Consider the following 19,762-nt stretch of genomic DNA (forward strand, 5'->3'; position numbering starts at 1 on the left):
GGGCTCAACTCTGATCTAATCAAGTGAACTTATGTGACGACCGAAAAAATGAAGAGACAACCCAAACCTTACAGCCTCTAATTCTGAAAATGTTATGTTATTATACTTAAGTACGGGGCATGATTTAGTGTTTCAGATCCAAAGTTGGATATTCACTTAACAGTTAACAGGAATACCTTGTTAGGTGACTTGATATGACCGTGGTAGTACTGGATGGATTAGATGGATATACTTTATTTCATGAGGATATATTTCAACATATTATGGCTGTCAATTGACTAATTAAGTTCCAAGGTTGACGCAGGATTAGCCTTAGTGTAGCTTAGCCTAGTGTATGTGTGTAACTTCTTAATTCACTTTAAAGGGGTACTCCAGTAATTTTGCAGTCATCTTTCAAACAACAATCCAAGGTTGTGTGCTAAACGTAATTAGAAACATAATTCACGAAAAATCAAAAGACTTGCATGACTTTTAATCCTTAACATGTCTTGAGCATAAAAAAACTCACCTCCAACTTTCCCCCTGATTGGCAAACCGAATGTAAGAAAGAGAATGATAGCCAAAATGATTGATTAATTGATTAACATTTTCAAAGTCCTGTAAGTATTACTGTTGGCAGATGGGCAAGGAAGACATATTGCTTTTCTATGCTGACATGACACACTTTCTTATAAAGTAATTGGGACAGAAAGATGCCTGTTCGAGCATTTAGAATTTATATATATATATATATGAGTGTAATAAACAACCACATACACACTAGTGTGGTGTTAGTGTTGTGTTGCATAGAGCATTTGTGTTGAAATATGCATCATCAAGTGTGACTAACGTCTAACCCATGCTTGGTTAAACTGTAAGATGTGTCTCTCGGCACTGCTCTGCTGGTTCATATCTGTTTTAGAGGGGCTGAATAGGGTCCGCTCATTGTTGCCGCCATAAGGATTAGGCTATTTTTTGCTCAGGCTCTGCTCAGCTCAGCTGTGGCCCCAGGCAGGTCTGTTGAAATGGTTACACTAGAGTCAAAGAGGAGATATCTTCATTGTGTGGATGAACACAGAGGTTCTGTCTCCAGAAACGTAAAGAAGGTGATCTGATGATTTTCTTTTACGCCCACTCACAGTGATGCCTGCGTATTTATCAATACGATGGGCAGAAGGGAGAGAAGCACTTTGGCAAAGTGATGGAAAGTTCGTCACAAGGCAAGCACAGATAGGCACAGTAACTACTCATAGAATTTATCCCTAGGCAATTAAGACTCTCCAATCCATCTTATTTGCATGTCTTTATGTGGGAGGAAACTCATGTGGAGCAGAAGGGAAAAAAAATCTACAAAGGCGAGGGCCAGAAATCGAAATGTCTTTTTTTTACTGAGGTACCACACACAGTACCAGCTGTGCTACTCTAAAAATAAAATTTATCATTACTCTGCTTCATGAAGCGGTGGCGTGGCAGCAGAGGAAATAAACTCTTTTAATGTGATTATCGTGGCTAAAATGACCATAGCCCAGCGATAAAGACGCTTAACAGGACATGATTGAAAACAGAGCAGCACAGCGTCTGCATCTGAACAAATCAGATGCAGGCATACAAGCAACGATGCATGTTCAGACGGTCTCAAATGGCTTTATACCGATCAAAGTGACGTATCGCTCAGCCTCGAGTAGCCTGTGTAGCTTGGATGATCTCCGCAAACTGCAGACACAATTGCTTTAACATCCCATTCATCAGCATCTAGTAAGCTGAGCAGGGTGATATTGACCGGGTCCAAGTGATTAGTAATGTCTTTTAGAGAGGGGTTTGGCTGAGGACTGTCACCTCCCATCACTACGGGCTATACCTCACTGAAATGTTTAAAAACAGCAGCTTTTCAATCACACTGCCCTTTTCTTTGGCAAAATAATAATAATAATAGCAGGACAGAGTGCCAGCATCCCCTCTGAAAATTCTGCCTGCCTGACAGAAAAATAAACAGTCTGTCCCCTGGAGAATAAACAAGACAAAGGGAAGCAGAATTACAGCATTCAGGCTAGACAATGGGTGGCAGCTTTGTAGACAATAATTGATAAACTCAGTGTAAATAGAGGAGAGCGTTTATCTGCAGCAAGCAAGGACCAGAATGAATAGGGAAAATATTTCTTGCGTGCAGGTCCCCTAGTCTTTTTTTTTTTTTTGTCTTCTTATTGTTATTTCTCCATTCGCACGACAGTAAAACTTTTGACAAACTGTCAGGCGTTGTGCTCAGAATTACAATGAAGTCTCGTAATAGGACTCACACAAGTTTCCTCTGGCCTCTTTCCCTACGGGAAGCAAAGACTTTATTGTGTCTGCTTAGGTAGAGTCCATCTTCTACTGCACATGTCACGTTGGACTGGAGCTAATCAGAAAGACAGAAGTGGTGCTGAAGTTTATTTAAAAGCATCTCCTGATGAAAAAATAATAAAAAAAAACTCTCTTATATCAAAAAATAAACTTGACATAAGAGGAGGAGTGCAAACTCTTGAGGAATGCCAATTCCACAAAATGCTGCGTTCTAAAATGTGTCACCGGCAAAGTCACGCAGCGCAGGTGCGACCTGCTGTGTCAAACACTGTAACAGAGGCGCTAAAGCAGACGACGCAGGAGGAAGCTGTCGTCTTTGATTTGTGCCCTCCTTCAGTCTGATTTGTCCTCTATCACCCCCCCCCCGATGACACAGATTTATAGCCCTCACGCGGACTTAGATATGCGTGCGGCGTTTGTACGTCAGGGATGTGGATCACCAGGAAACAGGACAGGCGTTTTCATTTGCATTCACTAGGATAGGGTTCATTTAGGGCCTTAGCCACATGTCTGACAGTGTTTGGCCAAGGACACAGCGCCCGCAGACAGTATTTAACCCAGTTGCCATTCTACTTTTTTCCTCTCCCCTCCCCCTCTACTCCTGCAGAATTCAAATTGGACTGAGATTTATTTTACCCTATAACCCCTAGCCACTCATTAAAAAAATATTTTCAGGTGTGTTGTGTTATCCGGGGAGGCACAAAAACATTTAACCCCCAGGGCTAGTAACCTGTCAGAGGTAACATTCAGAATTAATTTATAATCGGCAGCAAACCACAGATGGAGGAAAGTCATTTAAAGACAATCATACCAAACACAGTTTTAGGAATCATTTATCAATATTTCTGTGGTCTGTACACTGTGTTTCACTCAGAAATAGATCGGAACATGAAGAAGTTTGTTCCTTTATTAATGCATAGTTTATCAATCCAGTACATAAATAACTGAAGGTGCAGAGACATTGTGCAGTTGACAGTAGAACCATTTTACTAGCTAGGTCATCTTTGGTATTTTCTGACAGAGGACGTCATTCACAGTTTACATTTTAGCACACCTCCCATATGTTCATCTACTACAGGGGCACATACAACCATGCCTCCAAAACAGTTGTGGCTCATCAGAGAATGAACATGGGACTTCTGAGGTTGTCCTGTGGTGTCTGGTAACAGAATCTTGTTAATGGGGGGCCTTTGGGTCCTATGGGTCCACAGATACTTGATCAGTTTGGGATCTAGTGAATTTGGAGGCCAGGTCAACAACTTGTGCTGTTTCTACTTTGAGTTGTTCCTAAACCACTTTTGTATGTGTGCCTGTATCAGGCTGCATCCTGCTGGTGATGGCTGCTGCCATCAAGGAGTGTCATTTCTATGGGCTGGGGGTGTCTGATCTGGTCTAGTTGGGTGGTACATGTCTAAGTAACATCCACATGAATGCCAGGTCCAAGATGGTGAGTGTTATTTACTCTGGTCAGTGGTTTTAATGTTGTGGCTGATCGGTGTATAGAAAACATTTTATGTGTGGGTTGGGATTGAATGACATGGGTATGTCACACAATAAGTATAATATGATTATGTCAACTCTCAGAATCTGGATCAGATTCCTGGAACATGTACAAAGGGGTTGGTTAAGATTAGAAGGTGTTTTCAAGCAAGAATATAAATGAGTAGGTTTACAGTTTTCTGTTAGAACACCTGACTGACAAAAGCTTCCACAAAGCCTGACAACCAAAAGAAAGTGGGCTTTTAGGGAAGAGGATACCTTTAAGAGCTTGGAGCCAATATTGCCTGTTTTCAGGCAGAGGCTCAACTGATGAGCTGCATAACAAGTAGTAAAGATAGATAAGGATTTTTTTTTTTTTTTGCTACTCTGGTGGGGCCCCAGAATAGAAAGAGGATCTGGAAATTAGCAAATTATGTTCCTTCTAAGTAAAACTCACCATCTACTTTATCTCTTGTCACTGTAGAGTTTCCACAACTATCTAATGCAAGGGACCCCTGCCCAACCTTAACTAACATCAGCAGAAATGAATAATTTAACAAAATTAAACTTTGGAAGCGTGTCTTCTGCAGCGACGGGTACATTTAGTATTTTCCTATGCAGTGTCTTTCTGCTGAAGTAGCACTTTCGTGGTCAGCGAAACAAACAGCCACGTGTCACCAAGGACAAAGCAATTTGCTGGGGCAAGAGAGGCGTGCAAACACTTTTCTTGGTCTTGCTCAATGCCACCCTCCAGATTAGCCCCTACACCTCTTCATTCAGCCTTGAGTTGAACTGACGTCAGCGTTTATAATGAAGGACAAAATGCTATGCAGCATGCCAATCATTTTGTAATAAGGGCTGTTAGTACGCAGGCTTCCACGCCGACATGTGGCTCTCAATTTAATGGACCCCTGTGAAAAGTTCCCGTCAGGAGCTAATAGCTCTCCACAGGGAAGCAGGTGGGACAGTGTACTATTCATCTGTGTAGCTGAATAAAGAACATAGGGCAGTAACCAGGTGAGCTGAACTGCCTGGTTATACATATTTGCTGTCAGAAACTCAAACCATTTCCTCCTCTTATCTGTGTTTGTTTTGGAGATTAATAGAAGCTATTGCTGACAACTGGAAAGGAAAAAAAAGTAATTTATCACACCACCAAATGAAAATAACTCAACTGACAATCAGCAGAGCAGTGTGTAGTTTTGCTGCATTATGAAAATGATACAACGATCTGAGTTATAGACCTAGTGCTGCAAGATAATGACGCTTTACCCTTCACTTTCACCCTGTCAAGACTCTAGGTAAAAGAAAATACTATAAATATGCCTGACTATTATGTTTCATATTAGAACTATCTTTCAGTGACAAGATGATCATCCTTTCTAAAGACAGTTTCACTATATGGACCGGCTCCAACCTATCTCTCTAAGCTCCTAGAACCACACACTGCATTGAGGCCACTCAGGTTTGCTGACCACTTGCTTCTGGTCACTCCACAGACCAGGTTAAAGCACGGGGGAGATTATGCTTTTGCAGTTACAGCCACCTTAAACTCTGGAACAGTTTGCCTCTGGCACAGACACAGCCTGTTTTTTAATCACGTCTTAAAATATATTTTTATTCACTTAATTAAGACAGAGAGGTTCTTTTTATATGATGTTTTAAATTAAGTACGTGTTGAGTATGTATAAATTTAACTTGAAATGTGTAGTAGTTTGTCCCTATGTGCTGGATTAGAATTATAGATATTAATGCTGTGTCCTTATTCTTATATCACGATCATATAATATAATCTCCTGCCCAAATTCAACATGAACAAATGATTCAGGCGAGGCTGTGATTAAAAATGCAATCGGTTATTAAAGTTTTAATCAGACATCTTTAGATCGACGCCTCCATTATGATATCGACCACACTGCACAGCGCCTTTTGTCACTGATTGATTTTTTAAAATATAGTTCTGCTCTACAGGCAGGTTGAAGACAGGAGGTGAAATCCATCTTGCTATTTTCTGCTCTGAGCCCAACCCCATACGTCTGTATCTCACCGACATGATAGAGGAGAAGCGGACAAATAAAGAAAGAAAGAGAAACATTTTCATGATGAAGCACAAATGGATTACCTGCTTGACCAGACTTCAACCTGCCTTATATTACCACAAGGCTGCCTCCTTTCCCTTCAACAATAACCGCCAACTCAAGACGGAGCTTCTCTATAGGAAAAAAAAGCCCGAGATGAGAATTCATAAATCAGCCTTGCGTGTCATAAGTACAAATGAACTGGCCTTCATGACTCTGGAAAATGCCAGCCTCTGACTCTCCCCTGTTTTTTGTTGTCCTATGAATATATTCATATAATCTCATTGTGAGTGGGTTGCGAGCATTACTCACTGTCGACCTGTATTAGTCCGTGATGATTTACATAACTCATTGGATATAATTTGTCCACAGGTCACTTTGAACGCTGAAGCTCGACACTTCAGACACCGAGACCCTCCCTTGCATTTCATTTCATGCTGATAAATTGATGCGGCCTAAGATAATTGTGCTGACAACCCAACTGACAAGGATAGTGGAATGTGTGTTGCTGCAAACCTGTGCACTTTGTGTTTTTATTACATCTCTGTGTGTTCTGAAGTAATAGCACAGTGCAGTCGGGAAGCTGAAGTGAACCGGAGTCAGGGAGTAATCCCCTCCAGTAGTGCTTTGTTCCATCAGCAGGACAGAGTGGGATCTACTTTACACTGACAGAAAGGACTGGGGTCGCTCTGCATGGATGCTTGAGCTGTCGGCAAGGACAAGGGAAAAAAAAAAGCTTCTGCTCAGAAACTGCTGATGCTCAGCCCAAGATAAATAAATACCGTAATGAATAGATCACATTTCAGATGAGGAATGAAGAGCAAACAACACTAGCTGTACAACAGAAGCGGCTCAGAGACATTGTTCAGAAAAGGACATCGCCGCAGAAGCAATTCTAATTTCACACAGTAGCTTTTACAATCTCTAAGCTTATTTTAGCTTCTCCCTCTGACCAAGTGCAAGTGGATGCGGCGCTTTGAAACCGAAATAAAAAAAAGAAAAACAAACAAACAAGTAGAAAAAGACTTAGTGGCAGGCGTCCTAGAAAAGGGAGAGATTTGAGACAAATCCTGCTGTGCATTTCAGAGGCGGGCTGTAGCGTCTCATCTGCTCCAGGGGGATTGGACTAAAGCAGAAGACCAGAAAGCATAGTTTTGAAGAAACAGGGAGATGGGAGGCTTGAATTTTTAGGATTCACTCTTGCTGGAGCTTTAGTGCTCCATTATGAAATTGGGGCAAACATGTATTAATGTGATCACCAAAGACTGCGAGGGATGGAAAGAATCACTGAGGGAAAAGTAAACATGTATTGTAGTAGTAACAAATAAATGGCAATGTAGCTGTGGGGCTGTAGAGGCTGGACCTTGAAATGCTGCTACAGCTGCTTGGCTTGCGAACTGAAGCAAGGGAAAAAGGCAACAATCTTTCAAGACTGTACAGAATGACTGCTCTGCTGCTTTCAAACTTATATAATTGGTTTCTAAATGTAAATTTTTCAGTGAAAAGCACTGGAACAGAAGCTGTATACACATGCTTTCTTGCCAGTACTATTTGCAGTCAGCTAATGGTTACGGGAAGCTTGTGCTATGGCAGAAACAGCAGCGGTCACATTCAGATTGATTTCTAAGCTTCTAAATGTGCTTCCCCATGCTGACAATGAAAATAATTATGTCTATGTGCCAAACTTCCATAAAGTTTGCTGAGAAATTACCTGTTCTCGTTACGCTGGGTGTATCTGGGTTGGGGGTCGACATCTCCATCATTGACGTCATAGCTGGCCTCAGGGTCCTAAGAGAGAAAAGGGTTAGGACACCAGTCAAGTCATTTAAACTACCTCTTCGGATCTCACGAGACAATATTTATCTATCTGCATTATTATGAGCTAGGTGTCTGTGACGATACACTTGGGGAAAAAAAGCTTTGTCAAGCTGCTGCTAATGTATCCTCTATAACCAGATATCTGGATATGAATGTACAAATCATCACAATGATGACAGTCAACAGGTCCAAAGGGTTCTGCTATGCAAACTAAACATTTCATGCCGCTGCAGCTTGACACTGAAAGCAAGAGTGCTGACTTTTATTATGGAGCGGTCACAGAAAATGCTGTGTGTTTTGTCAGTGAGCCCAGCACCTACGGCTTTCGCTCATCAAATCTGAGTCAACAAACCGATAAAGGAAAAACGGAACAAGAAGGAGCAGCCACGGCGAGGCGACAGGCTGCAAACCTCCAACCTCTCAGCGCGGCTGGCAAACAACTCCTTTCACTGTGCACTGCTGCTCATAGAGCTGTCTTCAGCGTAGAAATAAAATCACGGTTGCTCACAGAATGACATAAAAAGGCCAATTATTGCTTGACTTCTTAATTGAAGTGACAACAGTAGTACTTAACGGTTGTTGCGATTGAGGTTTTGCCAAATAAACCAAGCTTGAAATGTTTGTGGTTTTAACCACTGAAGACAGCAGTGAAATTTTAGCTTTAAAAATGCACAAAGAAAACAGAAGCCTTGCACTGAACCAAACACTCTGTATTGACTTGACAAATAAACTCACAGCAGCACCCCAGCTTTGCACTCCTCTGCATGGTTGACTTACATAATTATTGATGAGGTCAGGGTGGTCCTTCTCAATGCCATCGTCCAGGATAGTCACCACGACACCTCTGCCTGTGTAGCCCTGAGCCCAGGCTGCTTTTGTATTCAGGTCTTGATGTGTTGGGTTAGACTGGAAGAGACACAAGCCTTTTGTTCAGCTGTCAATCAGCTGTGACTGACACTTCCCAGACAAGCCGACTGAAAAGGACTCGCCGCGAGAGAAGAACTGCTACTTGCTGCAAAAGGCTACGTTAAAAACAACAACAACAGCAATGTCTGATACAAACTAAACACCAGGAAGATCAGAGGTGCAACATGAACGCTTAAAAGCCAATTTCAATGCATCACCCCACCCAGCATTCCTGCCTCCTCAGGTTGAGCTGCCCGGCGGGAGCATCCTGCTGCTCTTATGCCATCGGCAAAATAGACAGACAACCTGTTGTGGGTCAGAAATCTCTGTGAGAGTTTTTACCCCCCGCTCTCTGCAGAAATAAAAGTCTCTATGCATTTGGGAGGAAGGGAGAAGGAGACACATAGCGGATACAGGGTTGATAAACGGTGAGTTGGAAGAGTAAGGGAAAATTCATACAGCGAGAAGTATAAAGAGAAGTGAGCGCCAGAGGTGACAGAGATGGCTACAGATAAACACAGAGAAAGGGAAGAAGAGAAAGGATTCGCAGAAAACCCTCTCCACCCCTGCTTCTGTTTCTTTATGATTTTCCTCCACTGCCTGTTCACTTCAGAGAGAATGGTAAAAAGCTTAAATTCCTGGATACATTGACTATATACTTGTATATTAAACTGGCACAGAAAGCATTCAGTGCATATCTAAAGTAAAGGGTTTTTCACAACCCCCTCCATACATCTAATATAAAAGAAAATTGCATAAAGTGGGTGTACTACCCAAGAGCACACCTTCTGCCCCGGTGCCATCAGCTACACCAGCTTCCTTTGTTTATTTGTTTTTAAAGTCAGAGCAGGAGAAAAACAGTTTAAGCCCTCAGACGATTAGAAGTCTAATGCTGAATGGCAGAGGCGGTTTCACAACTTCTATTTCCTGGTGATTCATGTCTGGGATAGTCAACGCTGTCATTAATCTGTTGCTGTGAAAGAGGTTTCGTGCATATAAAAAGAAAAAAAAAAAAAAGGAGGGGAGGAGATTAGGGCAAATAGAAGCATCTCTGAGAAAAACTGAGAATAACAAAACAGACATAGTCCCAGCCAGGACCTTTTGCTATCAATGTTTCACAGGTGATACAGTTCAGCAGTGGATCTATCCTGACATGCAATTTTACCATTCAACCCAACAGCCTGGCAAGCATTGCATTTTAGATTTGATTCAGAAAACATTGGCTAAGCCTCAAACCAGCGATTCAATTTACGTGACTGATCATGAGCAATTTAAAATGTTCTGCCATTGCGACAATGAATACATCTCTACAGGTGAATAGGGTTTTTAATTAACAGATATCACCATGAAGCTTCCACAGTTGATTACTTACATTAAGACAATTATGTTTTCTAAAAGCTGTAAAATGATGTGGTAATTTCCAGAAAATAAAATCTGAATTAAGATTAAGTTAAAATGTTTTCTTCATTTTGTTAGCAACAAAAATGTTTCTGCAATTAAAATCTTACATAATTCTGGCTATGACTGATATATGAATAAACGTTAAAGTAAAAACCTTCAGAATGCAGATAGGAATAAAACTAGAGAGTCTGGTGTACGTAAGAGCAAGCGAATTAAAGATTTCTGGCTCCGAGCACGATTTAAAATTCCTAAACAGAAAAACAGGCTTTAAAGCAATATACTCGACATTTCTTTTTAATTTGAAGTTTTATGAGGATGTCTTTTTTAAATGTGAAAATAAGCATTTACGATGGTCTCTTTCCACTTGTCAGAATCCATTTTCATTTTTATCTCTTTCCTGTTTTACTTTGTAGTGTGTCTGGTGTGCTGCTGTTAGTTTTGCTTACTGCTTTTTCCCTCCTTTGTGATTACTGTCTCCGCCCTGATGTGTTTCACCTGTGTCTTGTTCCCCAGTGAACCCTGTCTCATTCCCCTCGTCTTTACCAGATTGTCTTAGTCACCCATGTTTCAAGCTCTCTCGTGGTTTTTCTCTACTTGCCTCCTGTGTATGATCTGTTCTGCTATTTTTTGACGTTTGGATTTTGCTCATTCCCGGTCTGCTGTCTTTGCCTGATTCCGCCTGCCTTTTTCGATTTTGATCTTCTGCTACCATTGGATTAAAGAGCTTGTTTTGTGGACTGTACATTTGCCTCATTTTTCCCTGTTTGTACTTGGGTCCCAGCACCCCAGCCCTTTTACACCACTAGCCTGAACAAAAAGACATGTTATGGAAGCAAAATCTCTAAATTGACAGGTGCATGAAAATACCTTTTCCTGTAGTGTCTACCCTTCAATTAGGCATCATTGCAGGCTGCTAGAGCTGAAAGTATTGAATGCAGCCATGGATCCTTCCCATAAATGTGCAGTCTGATTGAATACGGCAATTTGTACCGACTGACTTAAATTTCTTTGATGATAATGATACACAGAAGTCCCATTTATACAACCGCAAGCATATTATTGCAAATTAACATCACGTATGCTATTTTAGAGCTATTGTACATGTATTGAATTTTTAACATGTCTGCTATCATGAATGACAAATGAGATCTAAACTGCAAAGATAAGAAAACATTTACACACCAGATACCACTGCTTGGGAAAATCAGGGTCTGCTGGGTCTTCATAGACGTCCCTCTTCTTCCTTATTTTCACCACTTGCTGCTCAGCCCACAGGACCTGAGGTGCATGGACGCGTGCACACACACACACACATACATCACATACAGACACCCACGCACAAAGAGAAAATTCACAGCTTAGGCAGTTATCCTCACATGATATTGTGTCATTACTAATGTTCTAATTTCAGAAATCGCTGCAGTGTCCCAGACAGAGGGCGTGGAAATAGTACATGGTCCCAGCTGTGTTGAAAAGGTAATAACTAGAAAGAGAAGCCGAGATGTGGGGAAAATCTAATTTATTTCATTGCTCGGATGCAGAGGGAAAGTGGCTACTGTACAGTGTGTCTGAAAAGGGGCCTTTGAAGTTGTGGAAACTGCTGGGATAAGCACGGGGCTCGGTGACATGGGGTGACAACCGATGCCGTTATTAAACACAGTAAGTGTCATTTTACGGCTTTGCTTCCCAAGTTGCAAAAACAATGCTACACATTCTTGCCAAAAGTCAAACAACAGCAAACCATTTAAGGCCTTTTGACTTTGACAGGTGCTTTCCTCCGTGAGAATGACTGACTGTAGCAAGAAACCTTAAAGACACCTACAGGATTTATTGCATTTCACTGTGTGTGCTGTTGATGTTTTTTTAGCATTTCATATCTAAGCTGTGAGACATAATAAGGCTGGTCAGAGATACATCCACAGAAAACACTTGGCAACTTTGGTTGTTTCAAAGCACATCAAATTTGCTCACACACTGAACAATCCTTGGTTATGAGACTATTGTGTAATGTCTTAATAATACAATGATGTTTAAATTTACCTAGAACAAAGAGAGAACCTATTAGTCAGCCACCAACCAGAAGAATGGAGTCTGGTGTGAAGGAAATGTGGCGCTGCTTTTTTTTTTTTTTTTTTTTTTTGCAGCACTTTGTTCTGATTAAACAAAAGCCAACTCGGCAGTTCTTCTTTTGTAAATTAAAGAGCAACACATTCAAAATTATATTCAAAAATGAACTTGGGCTGTACCACAGAGAATTTGCACACAGTGGATAAAATGAGCTTAAAGCAGAGATGCTTGTCTTCTACAGCACTCAAAGTAAATGCTCTTGTGAATTCTTATAATCAGTTTAAACTGCCTGTAAATGTTCTTCACACCACCAGGCAGATTATCAAAGTACAACTTGTTATTTAAGTGTTTGATTTCCTTTCTTTCTTTCTTTTTTCGTAGCGGCCGCTTTGCTTTCGGTGGCGAGGCTTCTCTACTTGATTTCATTTTGTGATTACGTGCTTCTGTAAAGGTCTGAGTGAAAACGTGTTCAGTGCAGCCGCAGAGCGTGATGTTGCTCCGAACCCACCTGAAAATGTTGCCTTGGAGAATGAAGCCGTTAACCTCGTTTAAATGACCCCAGACTAATTAACATTCATCTCATTTCATTACATTTATAACTGCACATGACTGACCTCGCTGCACTGCTGCCCACTGCCTACCACATTATTAAGAGAGCAAAATTATGACTAATGCATGAATGAGATGACAGTGTGAATGCAGCCATCTACTGCGGGATATATTGTATTTCAATTGCATATTACATTGTTAATAACAGCACTTAATTAAACATTCCATTTACAGCTTACTCATATTGCATAATCTTGATTAAATTGATATCAAATATAATTAATGTAATGTGATCTTTTTAATTAGTGGAAATGTTGAAACGTTTTGCCCAGTAACTGAGCAAGATCACACGCTCTGAAACACTGGGAAAAACAAGGTGAGCAACGATAATTAGAACACAGAAATAAACTCTACCCGGAGGTCTGAGACCAGGACAAAGACTAGTCTAACACCACGACCGCACAGAGAAGCAATCATGAAACAAGAGCAAAGTCTCCACACGGGCTAGCGCTGTAATCTGCTTGTGCGGAAAAAAAAAATATTTGTTCCATCTCTGGCACAGCGTCCTGAGGGCTTTCCTGTCTGATGACTAAGGAGAAGACACGCTGGTATTGTTTGTAATGCAGAAAGACTGGCAGAAAGACATTCTGCGCTTCGATCTGTAACTCTGTGTTTGCACTGTTTGCACACAAAAAATGAGATATGTCTGGTGACATTCTCAGCCCTTCTTTCTATTAGGAAATCTAACGAAAAGAACAAAAACAACCATTAATTTATCCTACTAATATGTAATAGTACCATTAATGGGGAAGGACACATATTCCACACGTCTGATAGATAACAAGTATACCCGCTCTAATGTTTTGGATGTAAACATGAGATACATGTTAACCAGAAAACTCCACATTTTTAATTTATATTTAGCTACTGGCAGATGTATTTACATTCATGAGACACATAATAATACTCAGTGCACTAGTAAAAAAGAATGCATTCCTAGTTACCAGTCCTGCACTAAATCCCCCTTCATGGTCGCCATTATGTTCGGTTTGTGGTGGTAACTCAAGTGTATGACTATTTTGGAGAATGTAGTTTGTGTTGCCGTAAACCTGTATTGAATTAAACACAAAAAAAAATTTTGTTATTGAGCCTAGCCCACTGATGAAAATGGGGTTGTTAAAATAATTTAAACATGTGTCGGTGCAACACAAGGCAATTAAATAGTACTACTAAAATAAAAATGCAGCTGCTGAATATTTCTAACCTTCATGAAGCTAAAATTTAGTTCAGGACTCTTAGATTATATTAGAATGTATTTGTTTTCACTAGTGTACCCAATGAACTGGCAATGTGACTTCCAAACGGTTTAACAGCTACAGGTCTGATTCCTTCACACGAAATATCTGAAAAAGCATATGAAAGCATTATCTGAAATAATGAAACACAAATTAGCGAACAAGCTTACGCTGGATCCCAGCGGTTGTTATGAGACGTAGCATATGCTGCAGTCACAGTGGTAGGTCAGTGAGTAACAGCATGCCACACGGTTAACTTCAACTTCATTATAAGCTTCCTGGTAAATAATATAGTGCATAATACAGCGTGTGTATGCCTGGTTATGTTATATATGCTCTAAAATTCTCCTGCAAGTCAATGACTCAATGCTACAGGGGCTACTGATGTGGAATTACTTCACAATGAGATGTTTCAATAGCATGCAACTCAGGAGAAGAAAAGAGAAGAGAAGCCTATTTTCTTAAGTGCGTTTGCATTCCTTTCATTAGAAAGGACAGCAATTAAATTGATATTTAAACATTTACTACAGCACTTGTTAAAATAGGTCACACTGACGTCAGATTTGCCAACTGATGTGACACTCTGAGTGCCAGCCAAAAATCTATGGGCTAAAATTTGGGTCAGTGAAATTCTGATGTTCTCAAAGAGTTCCAAAGTTTGGAGCTGTAAATCAACCCTTGGAAGAAACTAAAATAAGAAACTCCTCTTTGTACATCCCCATGAAATGTTGCACTTGTTAGATAAATTTGTGTTTTTCCAAAGATTTGTGTTGAGATCCAAAGTGTGTAAAACTTAGTGCTCACAGTTCCTGCACTCTGTGTCAAAACTGAACCATTTCTTTGCACCTAAATCTGATAAATCTGATTCGACAGTAATAATCTAATCACAAGGCACTCCAGCTGTCCAATCAGAGGGCTGGTAGTTCCGGTTGCCTTCATTTCTGCTAAGGACGAGTCCTGAAATTTGTAGTAGGTTTTCACAATGAACTATAAGGAGGCAGGTTTTAGTATAATTTGAGAGTGCTTTAGAAAATAACGGTAAACAGTTCACGTCCCGTGTACCGCATGTAGCGTGCAGTTACGCTTTTACTGAGCTAATCCAGTTGCAGCAGGATTGTGCAGATGAGAGCTGACCCAAATACAGCAGATACATTCATCATAAATTGCTTCCATATATTACCTCATAAATGTAACATCCACACTGATGGTTGAAGCTTTTTTTGCGATAATTCTCAAGATCATTTTATTGCCCAGTTCCTTTAAAAAAAAAAAAAAAAAAAAAAAACCTTTATAACCAAGGCTTGATATATAGATAGCTTATTTAATTTTTCCATACAGCTCCAAAGACTAATAAAGCCCGATCAGTCAGGCAGACAGCGAACATACCCTAACCATAAATCAGTGATTCACAGCTAAAGTGTCAAGACTTCCCCAGGGGTTTGCAAGATATCACTGAAGATGGATAGAAAGAGGAAATTCAATTTATTTTTTTTTTCCTTGTGAATTACTTGGGTAAGTTTATTTTCAACAGACACGTAAAAAAAAAAAAAAAAAAAAAAAGCAAACAAACCTGTAAGACTGACTCTCTGCTGGAAATTCTCAGTCGTGCTCTCCAACAAATACATTATTTCTCCCTGTTCATCCTGTGACTCATATTTAAACATTTACGTCAGTGGCACCAAGCAGGGTTGGGGTGGAGTGCTACAGACATGCTTGGCAAGCCAGAAAAGAGTGAGAGAGAAACTAATGTATTATTAGTTTTGGTCTCTCTCCGTGGAAATATTTGTTGACAATAGCAAATTTAGAATATTACCCACCATATCAACGGCCTCGTGAACCACCTAAAAATACAATACGTTCGGAAACACACAGAGAGAGAGGAGACGGGAGTGAGCGAGAGAGCGAGACAAAGACGTAGAGTCCCTCCAAAACATTATATGCAGTACGTTGCCTTACACTGCGGTTTGTACAAAAGCAACAGCAGCCACCCCAAAACAAATCAATTCTTTCCCTCAAACAGGAGATGTGGGGTGTGGAGAGGAGATGACAAACAGCCCTAGCCTGCATAATAGTAAAAGCTTATGCAGCTGCCAATGTCATCTTGCCACTGTGTGATTATTCAAAGGGGATGGTGATAAGCGGCATGTTAGCACCATGGCGCAGAGGAAAGGAGACAATGGAGGTAATGCGAGATACAGTCGCCGGATTACAGAGAGGAAACACTGTAACGAGCTCAACGCTCAGCACTGACTAATCCAAATCCAACCATTACGCTTTCATTGCTTTTCAAATCTGTTTTCTTTGAACCAGGTGAAGCATAACCTTTCCTTTCTTCTTCCTTCCCGGGGTTCAGATGGGTGTCCCTCACGAATATACAAATGCACTTAAATAAACACACAGGAGCACAACCCCGCTCACTCGCTTTTGCTTTTTTATTGTTTGGCAGTGGTCACGCTTTTGCCTGAGGTTTGCTCTGCTTTTTTGTTGTGTGGGTGGATATAGGTAACCCAGGGACAAACTGTTGTTCTGCAGCCAGAAACCTGCTGCCCTCAATAGCTGGGGGTTCAAGTGCTGTGTTAACTTGAACCCCCGACCTACATACTGAGATGAACCTGTGAGATGGAATTTCCTTTGTCAAAAATGTTTTCATATTAGATAAGGCTTTATCTCAGTGGCTCTACTGCCGGGACTCCAGTTTGTAGATGCTCTCTCGCTCTCATTTGATAAAATGCTTTAGCGATGTCCATCTTGCAGATGAATTGTGGTCCCTGCCAGCTGCTTTTTTGGGAACACAACAGTTTATTCTGCATTTTGTCTCTGACTCCTGCACACCCACCTAAAATCCCATTAAATCCTCCTCAGTAATGGTGACAAAAATCCTTGCCTCTGTCACTGCCCATACCAAATTTCATTCAAGGCCGATCTTTTAAAATCTCAAACGAAATCCTGTACTCATTTGGGAGCCACAGCGTTCTCACTGCGCACGGGGAGACACCTTTGAACCCAGCTCCTCTCGGACTTGTTAACGTCCGTTCAGCTTGACCCCCGAAACCGATGGCCTCGGTGAATGTCGCCATATCTCGCTAATGATGTCTTGGGGCTGCGATGCTTGTCAGGACAAATCAAGGCTTTCCTCAGCCGGCTTGACTTGGACTTGGGGAAAGCTGGAGAGCATTTCTTGAGCTACGCTGCAACAAATGGCAAATGACTATCCACGCTTTGTAACTGCTCCCTTCAGTCAGGTACCACTTAAGATGCTTTTAAAACAGCAATAACCAACGCTTCCCCACTAGTTTCAAGTGGAAACAGGGCAGCGGTATTTTGAGTTCAGTGACAGGCTTCTGAAAATAGAGGGTGGCTAAAGCACGTGTGCACGCACAGTTATGCTGCTGCTCACTGAATTGACAGCTGTTTGACTTTTCTGGTCAACGTTATAGGTAATGGGTAATAGAGTGGGCTGATTTCTTTTTTTAAACACAACATTATGTATTACACATTTAATGTTGCTATGCAAACAAACTTGGTTTTACTAAAGTTTTGCTGCAGAGAATTCACTCTCCTGTGAAATCCGAGTGAAGAGCACCTTTGTGTGGCGCTCAAATCTCTGAATCACTATAATTGTAAAACAACCGAAACGTCTCTTTTCAGAATCCGTGTTCTACAATTCCTACACGGTCAACCAAACAGTTTTCCTGACCTGTGACATTCTGCCCACTCTGGTCCAAAAAATCATTTCCTCCCTCAGCAGCACAGGTATAAATAAAAACAGGAAAGCCTGAGAAAACAGCTTGCAAAAGGTCTGATGCTCTCAGACTTCAAAATAAAGCATAATAACCTTCATGTTTATCATAGTTCTTGCCCCTACAACAAACTGATGAAAGTACGTCTGAAAAGCTATACTTTCTACTTCTCTTTTGTGCATTGCTTATTATATAATAGAACCGAAATAATGGGAGCTGCTGATAGAGTAAAATTACATTTTTAATAAGCTTGTGGTATTAGCAAATCTCCTGCTGCCTTCTTGAGACAGCAGAGCAATAATCTATAAATGTAACATCTAATTACCATTTTTATGCACAAGGAAATGCTTTTTTAAAGATCATATCTGGTGTTTACTCAAGCATTATCTTCTCTGTGGTTGACGTACTTTGATCTGCAGGCTGGAAATGCTTAGTTAGTTGCAAAAAAAAGTGCAAGGTTTTTTAAAGTGAAACTATGCAGAGAGTGTTATCCACCATTAATTTATATTTTTTCCCTAGACAGTGCATCAACCTTTCTAAATACAAGAAAAAATTGTCTCTTGTGGCCTCTGCTATGATTTACATAATCATTATCTACAGTAGATATACAGTATGTATAAGATAATTCTCTTCATATTTAAGAGATAAAATCAATACAGGCTGCATTGATTGATTGGGGGATCCCATCAGACTTTTCGCTTCACAGGGAATAGATTAATACAGTATGTATGTACTGCAGATCTGGTAATATGAGTGCTTTGTAATCCCTGTTAAGAAAACTTTTCCTTCCTCCATCTGGCACACACAGAAACTAAAAGTTGCAGTTCTTGTATGCCAGCTATAAATTGGTCGTTGGTTTATGCAAATTAAAAAACAGATGTCCTACCTGAGAAGCCATGTGGGAATCCAAAATGAACCTGCTTTTGGATGTTTTGCTTTTATAATGTCCTTCTCTTGTTAACATAAGACCAATAATATTCTTAAAAGACAAAAAAAAAGCAATTCCAGCCATGGAGACATTCCCAGCTGCTGGTTGGGAGCATATATTGTGCATATTTACAGCTACGTGGTAGCTTGGATTGGGTCAGCAGGACAGATGGAGGGACGAGTGTGGACTGCAGAATAGAGTTTGACAAGCTGTCATTGATGCTGGCACCCCTTTATCTCTTGCGATATACACTCTCCGTGTGTAATCCAATCTGTCTTTTGGCCTTTTGTTGCCAACATGGAGTGCAACAATGAGGTGTGTGAAAGCTGACAACAGTCTTACCTGTGGTTCTTTTTCTAGTCTGGTGTGCATCCCCTTGTGGCCAGACAAAGCCCTCTTCTCCACAGCATGGTGACTGAAGTGATAATAATCTCCAAAAACCTGCACAAACACAAAGGGAAAGGCAATGAGTTCACCTGCAGCAACAGGATGGTCTGATAAGAGTCCGTGCTCACCAAGGCATTCACGTGCACATAACCAAATGTGCAGACAGCGTTCATCCTAAAAAGTGCTGGACACAGACATGTCCATTTGGATATCAGAGTGTGGCTTCTTCCCATACAAAAATAAATGAGTGTGTGTTACTCTGCTGGTTTTTCTTGAAGATATTACAAATAAATGATATATCCTGTGAATCCTAAGCTGTGTTTCCACCAGAAGTCCCCCTATAGAGAGTAGGAACCTTTGGAGATTTCTAGTCCTTGGGGTCCTTGTGGTGGAAACACTGCAGAGACCGGGATATAAAGTTCCAAGGAAATTATATCACCTCCTCACTTGGGGGAGGTGGGTGAGGAAGTACTAGATGAAGGCTGCAGCATAATATTTCTGACTGCTTGAGTACTTTCAGGTTTCCTCTAATGGCCCATGTCCGCATTAACCCATACAATCTGTTTGCTTACTCTAAGTATAGCTTTTTGGGTGTTATGTATTTGCTCTGCTACTTTGCTCTTTTTTTAGTGAACTGAATGACCCCATTTGCAAGGCAGTAAGCCGCGCCTTGAATATCCTCCACTGAGTATCGCACAGACACCTTTGCTTCTCTTTATATGCCGTTATCATTCTTATCTAATCGTAGTGTTTTATTGAGTGAATCCCAGGGAAATGCAGCTTTAGCCACAAAAG

General features: G+C 40.8%; 1 protein-coding gene across 1 annotated transcript in view; it reads right to left on the bottom strand.

The window, feature by feature from the left end:
- Window positions 1–19,762, bottom strand: part of furinb (furin (paired basic amino acid cleaving enzyme) b) — a 75,743-nt gene that overhangs the window by 22,600 nt on the left and 33,381 nt on the right. The window contains exons 3-6 of the mRNA XM_084555123.1: window positions 18,923–19,021; window positions 11,184–11,279; window positions 8,472–8,600; window positions 7,588–7,664 (exon numbers count right to left, since the gene is read on the bottom strand). Coding sequence (XP_084411249.1) covers window positions 7,588–7,664; window positions 8,472–8,600; window positions 11,184–11,279; window positions 18,923–19,021 — 401 coding nt within the window. The remainder of the gene's footprint in view (window positions 1–7,587; window positions 7,665–8,471; window positions 8,601–11,183; window positions 11,280–18,922; window positions 19,022–19,762) is intronic.

This window comes from Chelon labrosus (genome assembly GCF_963514085.1).
Source record: "Chelon labrosus genome assembly, chromosome: 11".
NCBI classification, from domain to species: Eukaryota; Metazoa; Chordata; class Actinopteri; order Mugiliformes; family Mugilidae; genus Chelon; species Chelon labrosus.